At 42.9% G+C, this 12369-nt stretch overlaps 1 protein-coding gene across 4 annotated transcripts in view; it reads left to right on the plus strand.

Moving 5' to 3' along the window:
* Positions 1–377: 377 nt before the first annotated feature.
* Positions 378–12369, plus strand: part of ninl (ninein-like) — a 63219-nt gene continuing 51227 nt past the window's right edge. For all 4 annotated transcript variants that reach the window (XM_060925852.1, XM_060925855.1, XM_060925854.1 and 1 more), the window contains exons 1-4: positions 378–566; positions 3040–3251; positions 3583–3679; positions 4230–4402. In XM_060925852.1, coding sequence (XP_060781835.1) covers positions 3069–3251; positions 3583–3679; positions 4230–4402 — 453 coding nt within the window. In that variant the 5' untranslated portion in view covers positions 378–566; positions 3040–3068. The remainder of the gene's footprint in view (positions 567–3039; positions 3252–3582; positions 3680–4229; positions 4403–12369) is intronic.

A 12369-nucleotide genomic window follows, 5' to 3' on the forward strand; every position in this document is an offset into this window, starting at 1 on the left:
GCTGCGCACCTCAATAAACCGAATGGTAATTAGTCTTTTGATTTTTCCGTGAGGTTTGCCTTATGCAAAGAAAGACAGCATAGACGTTTTTTCCTCCCTATAAGTGGGGGGGACCGAACGAGGTGAATTTAAATCTGGGTGGGATGAATCCCCCCCGTCCCCCCCTCTATCTGCGCCCGTGCCAGGATATGCACTTTAAAGCAGAAAAGGTTGAGACCCCCTGCTCTGTGTGATGTAATGCCAGTGATTCCGGGCAGTCAGTCCACGCTATCCCCCGCCTGGCCGGTAGGGGCTGCTGAGCGGCCTGCCTGTTTTCTGTGCGCTTTACACACAGCATCACTGAATGAGCAATAACTACTCACTAACTAACTCGGGCTGGAGTCACAGTGCCTCAGTACAGTGTGTGTGTGTGTGTGTGTGTGCCGGTAACTCAGACACTGTCCTGTTCACTTCTCTGTGGATTAAATGGGGAGTTTGTCACTTTAGTTCTTTATGCCTTGTGGTGATGCGGTGGGACAAGCCGGAGAGGATTTTATCGAAAATAACGGCACGGTGCTGTAAAAACGGTAAGACGGACTCAGGTTTCACTGTTTCAGTTCCGTGTGCATATTTTCGAGTCCAGATCGCCTGCACATCTGCTCCGAGTTGTTAGTAGTCCAGTGTTGCTCATGAAACTGTATGGTTTCAAAAAGGAAGAAGTTTTCCTGGCTGATCAGGCTTTTGTTTTCGGTACAGTCGAGTCTCGTTCCCATGGTGAAGCGTTCAGACTTCGCGCAGTTCATCATGGGAAACGCACACATATACTGTGTGTAAACATATTGAACTCTAATAGTGAATGTTTTTTATAAACGTGTTTAAATTCTCACTCATGGTGACTGTGTGTGTGTGTGTGTGTGTGTGTGTGTGTGTGTGTTGGCGACCAAATAACGTTATGAGGACACTTAGCTGGTCCCCACAAGGAAAGCTGCTTTTTAACAAACCTGAAAAACTAAAAGAACCAAAATATTTCCTTTTGAAACGTTTCCTTACTGAGGCTTAGATTTAGGTGTAGGCATGGTTGTATTACAGTAATTAGAAACCTTAATAGGCAAATTATATCAGTGGAAGGTCCTCACAAGTGCAGTAAGACAGGGCTGAGTTTATACTGCTAGTAAAGACATATTAGCCTGAACATACGGTATTTTATTAATTAAATCAGCAACCACATTAACTTTGCAATTACAAAAGACTACCATTTTTAAATGATTAGTCACAAGATATCTCCAGTTTATGTATTTAATAGTTATTCCACGAAATCGAGTCGGACATGAGCTGATGAGGCGCGTAGCACCGAGTCGGCGATAAGCCATGTACGATGAGATTGTGTATAGAATAAAACAGTTATTCCACTAATTCACTGGATTTTGAGAAACAGAGCATTTTTATTTTTTAATAGTTATTCCACGAAATCGAGTCGGACATGAGCTGATAGCTGATGAGGTGCATAGCACCAAGTCGGCGATAAGCCATGTACGATGAGATTGTGTATAGAATAAAACAGTTATTCCGCTCATTCACTGGATTTTGAGAAACAGAGCATTTTTATTTTTTAATAGTTATTCCATGAAATCGAGTCGGACATGAGCTGATAGCTGATGAGGCGCGTAGCACCGAGTCGGCGATAAGCCATGTACGATGAGATTGTGTATAGAATAAAAGAGTTATTCCACTCATTCACTGGATTTTGAGAAACAGAGCATTTTTATTTTTTAATAGTCATTTCACAAAATCGAGTCGGACATGAGCTGATAGCTGATGAGGCGCGTAGCACCGAGTTGGCGATAAGCCATGTACAACGAGATTGAGTGGAATAACTGTTTTATTCTATACACATTCACTGGAGTTTGAGAAACAGAGCATTTTTATTTTTAGCAAATTTGATAAAAACTTTATACAAAACGTCTGATAAAATAATTTCTGCTTAGAATGTAAACAAACTGGCGAAATGACAGTAGCAATTTGTGAAATATGCTATTACAATAATAATATCCATCCACTACCTGTAGCTGCTTATCCTGTTCTACAGGGTTGCAGGCAAGCTGGAGCCTATGCCAGCTGACTATGGGTGAGAGGCGGGGTACACCCTGGACAAGTCGCCAGGTTATCACAGGGCTGACACATAGAGACAAACAACCATTCACACCTACAGTCAATTTAGAGCCACCAATTAGCCTAACCTGCATGTCTTTGAACTGTGGAGGAAACCTACGCAGACACGGGAAGAACATACAAACTCCACACAGGCCCTCACTGGCCACTGGGCTCGAACCCAGGACTTTCTTGTTGTGAGGCAACAGTGCTAACCACTACACCACCGTGCCGCCCCTATAATAATAATAATTCTTGAAAAATTAAAAAAAGATACGTTCTTACCATCAAATACTTTTATTCCATATTTTGTTGCTTTTTTGTATTTTTGGGGGGGTTTGTTTTCGAGTAAAGTTTTTATTTCATCCTTGGTTGATTCAGCAAAATGCTCCACCATTTTGTTTTTCTCTGCTCATGGTATACAAGCTAATAGTAGTAGAGTAGGCAATCAGAGCGTGTGATTGCTCATATCCAGTGAATGTGGATAGAATAATTAGTGATATCAAGTAGTCAGTTTGGCTTTTATTGCCTCATTCAATCCTCTCATCACATACAGAGAAAATCACAATAGCATGCTGTCAGACAAGATGATCAATAACACAGTGACAGACAACGCAAAAGTCCATAACGATAATAAATAAAGAGAATAGGTGGTACGCTATACAACCAATAACACTGTAAAAAAACCTTTACGATTATTATGTTTACATTAAAATAACCAAAAACTCATAGCACAATAGTGTATATAATGTCATCATTGTTGATTGTCTTTAGTACCTGTCTGTCTGTCTGTAGCCAGACATGTGAGAAACTAAATTGTCTACTGATCATGGTGGTCCTATACACTCTGTGTAGGTACAAACATTTTAAATTAAACAAGAATCTGTGATTTTTGTACATCTTGCTCCATAGGTTAAGCAGGCTGTCCAGTATGTGGTGGAATGGATGAGGATGAGCAGAACCGTTATGTGACTCAGCTGAAAGAGGAGTTTGACAGCTGTGACACTACAGGCACGGGTTACCTGGATAAAGAAGAACTCACTGCACTGTGTCACAAGCTGAGTTTGGATGCTCATCTACCGCTACTGCTGGACATACTGCTCGGGCCACGGCATTATGCAAGGGTGATGATGCATGACCGCTCTCTTCTGAAACCAGCTGACTGTGCCAGCCAATGTTACAATGGGTTTACATAACGTAGATTTTATTACCATGTTATTTTCTATTTTGCTCTGCAATGTCTTAAGACAACTCTGAAAACACTTTTGCATTATAAAAAGTCCTGAAAGAAAAAATACTTTATGTAAAGCATGAAGCTTGTGGGGGGGCTTTGATTATAGTTTCAGTTTACTATAATAGCCCTGATTATAGATCGAGTCGTTACAATTACAATGTGTACAATGTCCATATAAATGTTTTATAATTATATGATTGATCTCACATTTATGGTTTCAGGTGAATTTTGAAGAGTTCAAGGAGGGATTTGTAGCTGTGCTCTCCAGATCATTAGACTTTTCTACATCTGAAGAGGACAGCAGTTACCTTGAGCCAGGTATACCTTTTTTAGACCTAATTACAGTGTAAAAGTGTCTGCGTGTTGGTCTGTACAGTATAAAATATCATTGTAATACTTTATGAAAATGTTTTTCTTCCACAAAAACACTTATTCGTAGTTTACATGTTGTCATTAAGAAAAAAAGGGTTATTCAGTTAAAGTTATAACAGTTAATATTTAGAAACAGAAAATATCTTTTTGGCAAAGTTGCGTCACAGCAGTACTGTTGTGTTACCAGATTTTTTTTTCCCATTTTATTTACTGTAATTGCTCTTTTGGAAGAATTTTCCAATAAAAACAGCCTTTTATTATGTCACTTGTGATATAAAATGAATTTAAATGTCAAACCAGTGAAGTGTTTCCCCAAAATTTTCACTTTCTTTCAGGTACAGTTGATGTTAGCCATAATGAGCTTCTTGAGATATTACCATCATTTGAAATTACAGATGGGCTCGTTTTACATAGCATCTGCTTTTATAGTCAGAATGATAAAACTTGGCTTGTATGATTTCTACTGCATGTTGTTTATTAACAATATCCTGAGCAGTCCCAGAGGAGGTGAGTCCAAAGTTTGTGAAGGGGACCAAACGCTATGGACGCAGATCACGCCCTGATAAAACCACCTCTGTGCTGACAGACAAGACAGAGAAGGACGAGACCCCCTCCACAGGCGTGAGGAGGGCCAAGCTCAGACGCTCCACCTCACTAGAGAGTGTAGAGGTAAGAAGGTTCACTCTCACACTCAGTCTGGTTTAAAGATGTTATTCTTACTTTATCAGAGACTGCGTAAATATTTATTGTTCTCTGTGTCTTTCAATGGGACAGTGTATGTATCTGTATTAGTACAGATTTTTAAACACATTTAAATGTCAGAGTCTGTCTTGGATAATGCTCAAGGTTGCTTTTAGAAGTGTTTATAGTTCAGTAGCAGAGTTAGAGCACTGCGTACCTGAATTACTGACTGACTTCAGCACTATGGGAGTGTGAGCACAGCTGTTCACCACTCAGGAAGTGTGGTTATGCGGAATGTGCAAGTGGCTGCCTTTTCTTCAACCTCCACCTTCACCAACTCTCAATGTTACTGTTGGCTTAGGATCAAAGAATGGTTCAATGCACTTTCCTACTCTACAGTCTACAGTGCAGGAGTGCTGGTTAAATGGGGCCTTTGTATTGCTCACTTTTTCTTTCTGGAAATATTTTATTTATTCTCAGTCTGCATTGTGGAGAGAAACAAAATGTGTGGTGGAAGTCCTTCAGTGATCTGGCTCTGTTATCTTTCTATTTTATTTCCAAGGCATCGTATTAGCAATTCCCTAAATACAAAAGGTGTGGTTTGAGTTTGCTAGAGTAAAAGCTAACTGTAACAACCTCTTTGGCTGCTTTTGCACGGGCACTTCCGCTGGAATAAGTTGTTCCCAGAACAAGTTGCCCTGGCGCAACTGCCTATCTAAATGTGATTTGTTACAACTTAAAGTGGGTGCAACTTGCTCCACTTTAAGAGGTGGTGCATCTTGTTCCAGGTGCAATCTTGTTGCTGCTTAGCGTCTAAACACAGTCGGTGGCAAGTAGGAGGGCTTATGAGTGCATGGTAGCGTTCATCCAGATCATTTATCATCCGGATAAGACCGTTTCATGACAAATTCAGTTCTTCTCGAGTGCTTTTCCTTATCAAACTTGTCCGCCTTTAAACAATGGAATAAAAAAAAAAATTCCCAAGCTAATCGCAATGATAACTGGGCTAAAGAAGACGTTCTTACCCTCATCCAGTTGTGGGGAGATGCAGATCATTGTTTGCTTTTACAATTTAAATTTAATCTAAAGCCTCGGTCACAACCGGCCGTACGTGCTCCTACGGCCGGTCTACGTGCAAAAAACGCACGGAGGGCGCGCGTGTGACATGCTGATTTTCGAGCCATAGACTGGCCGTAGACCGGCTGCAGAGGTTCTTTGTCGCGTCAAACAAACTCTACGGGCGCTTACGTTTTTTTCAGGTTGCAAGACAAACTTACAGCCAACATGCGTCTTTCTCCATGAACAAAAAAAAAACGCAGCGATTTGGGAAACGCCAAAAATCGCATGGCCAAAAAATCATACGTCCGGTTGTGACCTAGGCTTAAAAGAGCCAATTGAAAGAGTCGATTCGTTCCCTGAACAACACATTACTCAGAGTGAATCGGTTTTCTGGAAATGAAAGTTGGATTTACTGCAGAATCACAGAGTGTTTAAACAGAAATCAGCAGCGAGAGGACAATAAAGCAAGTTAAAAACAAGCTTCTGATCACTGATTTGCACACGCGTACTTTTGTGTTTGCCTGCCTAACCTTCAGTTTGCCACCGCTAGAGAGTGAGCGTGTAAACACAAAGGAAAGTAGGTGCAACTTGTTCCTGCTGCCCATGTAAAAAGCACATTGGTTTGAGTCAGTGTTTGAAGGGGGAGGGTGGCTCAGACCAGGATTGTTCGGGGTGTTAAGACACATTCTTAACCCAACAGTGGTTGTTAGGAACCTCTTGTCTTATGGATAAAGTGTGAGGTGTCTCTGGCAGAATGTTCAATCACATTGCAATTTTTGTTGGCAGGGAACACCAGTTGTCTGTTGTTTATACAACAGGCTTCATTTGAGCCAGTGTAATTTTAGTGCTGTTAGTTATAGTGATTTGCTTGAAATGTTTAGATTAGAAGTCTTGGTTTGGGTGGAGACCAGAGCGAAGACACACTCTTGAGTGAGTAACTAGCCTTGCGATACACTGTAATCGGGTCTGCTGGTCTCTCATTTTAGAAACGCATACCAAATTTTCTCTCTTTCCCTGTCTCTGCATTTTTGAAATATGTAACCTAGCAGGCACAGTCTGTTCTCACAGCCTGAGGCACTACATGGTTTTTAAGTCACTTTCTTTGGAGTAATATATTTCATAGCATTGCATTGCAGTGTGGTAAAGAGGAGAATTCAAGACCATGTTTCCTCAAACAATATGATAATTTAAATAGCTAACAAGTTTGTTTAACCATAATCTAAAAAGCTTTACACCTACATGGCCAAATTTGAGTTTAACTTAAACAGGAATCAGAAACACGTGAAATGGGTAAAGACTGTGAGTTATTGTGAGTTTGTGTGGAGGAAGGGGATCAGTAATCAGAGATTTCACATCGTTTTGGAATGTTCATTGGAGCTGCTCTTCTTCTGTAAATAACTGAAGTGGTAAATATTTTTCAAAGACATTTATAGTCTTTTACATCATATTATTTGATATAAGTGTGATTTTATGTTACAGGTATACACAGACATTTTTTACCATATGTTTGTCTGACATTTTTTATTAGCTGTTCAAGATTACATCATCTTATATTGTTAATTTTAGGGGGGTTTAAGCAGGTAAGTTAAGGTAAAGTAATAGTTTTCAGCTAATTATATTTATACTTGATAGAAATGTATGTTTGGCATGCTTGAAACTGGAACAGGCTGTTCTGATTGCTACTTGTTTTGGTTAGTTAAATCCTTGAGATTTATCTTTGCTCGCACATTCTGCTCTCTGCTTGATGAAGGTTATGTTGATCAGTAATGTCTTTCTTCTTTTCATAAGACTATGAACCTGACAGGTGATGTAATGGTACATAATGTATCTCTTCTTTCATACAGTAGTGTAGTCTAAACCAGTGATGTAATGCTTTATCATCTATTTACGTTACCCTGTCATACATAGATAACTTAGCTTCGTCAATCACATCATCATCCAATCACATAGCTACAACACATTCTTGAATGTGAATATATACTCATGTTTGTCCTACAATAAATTGAGAAACATCTCTGAACAGCTGTGTCTGTCAGTGACTCTTTGCTCCTGGATATCTGTGAGCGTCAGACAGAATCTCTTAGGCGACAGAGGTCTACATTCCTAGATCATACTTTGTCAATTTAACCTCCTTCACTACAGACAGATCAAAACCTAAAAATACTGCAAACATGCTGATAGTAGTCAGGACATTCTTAGGCTACGTTCACACTGCAGGCTGAAGTGACTCAAATCCGATCTTTTCGCCCATATGTGACCTGTATCCGATCTTTTATTGACAATATGAACGACACAGATCCGATTTTTTCAAATCCGACCCAGGCCGTTTGGATATGTGGTCCTAATTCCGATTCCTATCCGCTCTTTTCATATGCGACTTCAGTCTGAACCGCCAGGTCGCATTCATCCGACTTACACGTCATCAACAAGCCACAAACGTCACTATTCTGCGCTGAAGTAGGCGGCGGGTCTCTCAAAAAAAGTTACAACAACATGGCGCATAATCACAGGCGCAGATAGAGGGGGTGACTCGTCCCACCCAGATTTAAATTCACCTCGTTCGGTCCCCCCCACTTATAGGGAGGAAAAAACGTCTATGCTGTCTTTCTTTGTATAAGGCAAACCTCACGGAAAAATCAAAAGACTAATTACCATTCGGTTTATTGAGGTGCACAGCAGTGTATACATAGTTGCAACAACTCACATAAAACAAAGACTGATATTCGGTTGGTTGAGCTGCGCAGACTGCACAGGTTGCGAGCTCGAGCTTGGTTGCTATGGTTACTAACAACAAGTTTGACAGGCATATCGGGGTTGGGGTTGGTTTGCTGGCAGCTTTGTCCCCCCCAGTTTTTTGTCCCTCACAGTTCAAAAAACGTATCTGCGCCCCTGATCATGACATCAATGCGAGGGACGCTTCGGGCTGTGAAGGTTCTGAATCTTCTCAATGGAAGGACGCAGAGGTTAGGGAGCTGATTTCCATTTGGGGGGATGCAGCTATTCAAGCTAGATTGGATGGGTCATACCGCAACCGGGCGGTTTTACTTCCGTAAACACTGGCCATGCTCACTGCGTGTGACGTCGTCGTATCCTGCAATGCGCATGCGGAACACTTTTAGGTCGCTTTTCGTTCATACTGAGGATCACATACAAGTCGCATATATTTGTTAATGTGAACGACCTCACAAAAAAATCGGATTTCACAAAAAAATCGGAATTGAGCATTAAGCCTTGCAGTGTGAACGTAGTGTTAGTGACCTCTACACATCTCTCATCTCATTATCTCTAGCCGCTTTATCCTTCTACAGGGTCGCAGCCAAGCTGGAGCCTATCCCAGCTGACTACGGGCGAAAGGCGGGGTACACCCTGGACAAGTCGCCAGGTCATCACAGGGCTGAACACATAGACACAGACAACCATTCACACTCACATTCACACCTATGGTCAATTTAGAGTCACCAGTTAACCTAACCCGCATGTCTTTGGACTGTGGGGGAAACCGGAGCACCCGGAGGAAACCCACGCGGACACGGGGAGAACATGCAAACTCCACACAGAAAGGCCCTCGCCGGCCCCGGGGCTCGAACCCAGGACCTTCTTGCTGTGAGGCGACAGCGCTAACCACTACACCACCGTGCCGCCCACCTCTACACATTCTTTAAAGAAATTATTGTGTGATTAAACCCTCAGAGGGGCAGCACGGTGGTGTAGTGGTTAGCGCTGTCGCCTCACAGCAAGAAGGTTCTGGGTTCAAGCCCAGTGGCCAACGAGGGCCTTTCTGCGTGGAGTTTGCATGCTCTCCCCGTGTCTGCGTGGGTTTCCTCCGGGTGCTCCGGTTTCCCCCAAAGACATGCAGGTTAGGCTAATTGGTGGCTCTAAATTGACTGTAGGTGTGAATGGTTGTCTGTGTCGATGTGTTAGCCCTGCGATGACCTGGTGACTTGTCCAGGGTGTACCCTGCCTCTCGCCCATAGTCAGCTGGGATAAGCTCCAGCTTGCCTGCGACCCTGTTGGACTGGATAAGCGGCTATGGATGGATGGATAAACCCTCAGACTTTAGTATTAATACAGTTTTAACATGTTGGATATATATCATCAAACATGTCATAAACATGGGCAGCTAAATACTTATTGTGGCAGCAGGGGCGTGGCCAAGTGTCAGTTTGTGAATGGAGGTCGGGGAAGGTGAGTGGCCAAGTCGTTACACCTGTTGTCAATTAATCTGTGTGTGTGTGTGTTTGTTGCAGCGATGGCGGAGCATAAAAGGAGTAGGAGAACAGAGAAGAGCACCAGGGACCAGAACACGACTGTGTGTGTACGTATGTGCGTGTCCTAGAGTGAAGCTGAAAAGCTGTCAATAAACGTGTGTGAACATTATCTCCCGCCTGCTGTACTTCTGTACTCTGCCCACATCATGGAAATTATTACAGTGGTGCCGAAACCCGGGAGTACCGAAGGGAGCCAACCCATGGAGTCCTTGCCATTCAAGGACCTCATCCATGCCCTTGCTACCGCTCAGCAGAACCAGCATCAAGCGCTGACCGCCCTCCGGAAGGAGGAGGAACAATGCTTCGAAGCCTTGGTGCTGGCCCAGCAGGAAGATCACCAGGCGTTTCAGCATCACTGTAATAATTTCCATGATGTGGGTGGAGTACAGAAGTATGGCAGGCAGGAGATAATGTTCACGCACATTTATTGACAGCTTTTCAGCTTCATTCTAGGATGTGCACACACAGAGTCATGTTCTGGTCCCCGGCGCTCTTCTCTGCTCTCCTACTCCTTTTATGCTCTCCCATCACTGCAACAAACACACACACAGATTAATTGACAACAGGTGTAACGACCTTGCCCTCCATTCACAAACTGATACTTGGCCACACCCCCGCTGCCACACTGACTTGTGCCAAACAGGATAGCTTTAATACCAGGGCAAATAACTGAAACCAGCAGATGCCAGAAGTAATTAAATACTGTTTGTTTTATAGGATGGTTTAAAGAGGATCCTCATTAGCAAGTGCATTTACAGTTGCATATTCTTCTTAGGTTTCTCTTTGTTCAGTGGATATGACTGGTCAGTAGAGAAAACTGAATAATACATTTAATATGGCATACATTATGTACAGTCATGGCCAAAAATTTTGAGACTGACACAAATTTTGGTTTTCACAAAGTTTGCTGCTTCACTGTTTTTAGATCTTTTTGTCAGATGTTTCTATGGTATACTGAAGCACAATTATAAGCATTTCATAAGTTCCAAAGGCTTTTACTGACAAATACATCAAGTTTATTCAAAGAGTCAATATTTACAGTGTTGACCCTTCTTTTTCAAGACTCCTGCGATTCGCCCTGGCATGCTGGATATCAGCTTTTGGGCCAAATTCTGACTGATGGCAATCCATTCTTGCATAATCAGTGCTTGGAGTTTATCACAATTTTTGGGTTTTTGTTTGTCCACCCGCTTTTTGAGGATTGACCACAGGTTCTTGATGGGATTAAGATCTGGGGAGTTTCCTGGCCATGGACCCAAAATTTCAACATTTTGTTCCCTGAGCCGCTTAGTTATCACTTTTGCCTTGTGACATAGTGCTCCATCATGCTGGAAAAAGCATTGTTCTTCACCAGATTGCTCCTGGATTGTTGGGAGAAGTTGCTCTTGGAGGATGTTTTGACACCATTCTTTATTCATGGCAGTGTTCTTAGGCAAAATTGTGAGTGAGCCCACTCCCTTGGATGAGAAGCAACCCCACACATGAATAGTCTCAGGATGCTTTACTGTTGGCATGACACAAGACTCATGGTAGTGCTCACCTTTCCTTCTCCGGACAGTCATTTTTCCAGGTTCCTCTTCCAAACAGTCTGAAGGGGGCTTCATCGGAGAAAATAACTTTACCCCAGTCCTCTGCAGTCCAATCCCTATACTTCCTGCAGAATGTCAGTCTGTCCTTGATGTTTTTCTTGGAGAGAAGTGGCTTAGGTTAACGTGGGGCGGCCTTGGGCTGAAGTGCCCTTGAGCAAGGTACTTAACCCCTGACTGCTCCCCGGGCGCTCTGGTGTGGCTGCCCACTGCTCTGGGTGTGTGTGCGTGTGTTCACTGCTTCAGATGGGTTAAAAGCAGAGGATGAATTTCACTGTGCTTGAAATGTGCATATGACAAAGGTTTCTTCTTCTTCTTTGCTGTCCTTCTTGACACCAGGCCATTCTCCAAAAGTCTCTGCCTCACTGTGCATGCAGATGCACTCACACCTGCCTGCTGCCATTCCTGAGCAAGCTCTGCACTGGTGGTGACCCGATCCCGTAGCTGAATCCTCGTTAGGAGATGGTCCATGCACTTGCTGGACTTTCTTGGGTGCCCTGAAGCCTTCTTCACAGCAATTGAAGTTCTTGATGATCTGATAAATGGTTGATTTAGGTGCAATCTTACTAGCAGCAATATCTTTGCCCGTGAAGCCCTTTTGATGCAAAGCAATGATGACTGCATGTGTTTCCTTGGAGGTAACCATGGTTAACAAAAGAAGACAGTCAGTGCGTTTACATGCACATCCAAATCGAGCTACTGTCGGTAATCGAGCTAAGGGTCCCAGCAGGGGTGCCAGAGAAATCCAATCCTACATGCACACAAGGAAATCGAGCTATTGTGTGAGGTACATTGTCCACCCGAGCCACAGGTGGCGCTACACGCCTCATCGTGTTGGTACACTTCCGGTTGTCGTCATGAAGAAGAGCTATTCAAGAGTATAAACAAAGTTATCAGTTCCGTGTTCACAAGAAGAACGACGACGAGGACAGCAACATCGAGAGATGTTGTTCCTCCTGACCTCTTCTGCTGCTCGCTACTACTACTGTTGTCATGCCGACCGAGGCTGTTGTGTTTCCCGCTTGTGGTCTCGTCACTCGTC

The sequence above is a fragment of the Neoarius graeffei genome, chromosome 7 (assembly GCF_027579695.1).
Source record: "Neoarius graeffei isolate fNeoGra1 chromosome 7, fNeoGra1.pri, whole genome shotgun sequence".
Lineage (NCBI taxonomy): Eukaryota > Metazoa > Chordata > Actinopteri > Siluriformes > Ariidae > Neoarius > Neoarius graeffei.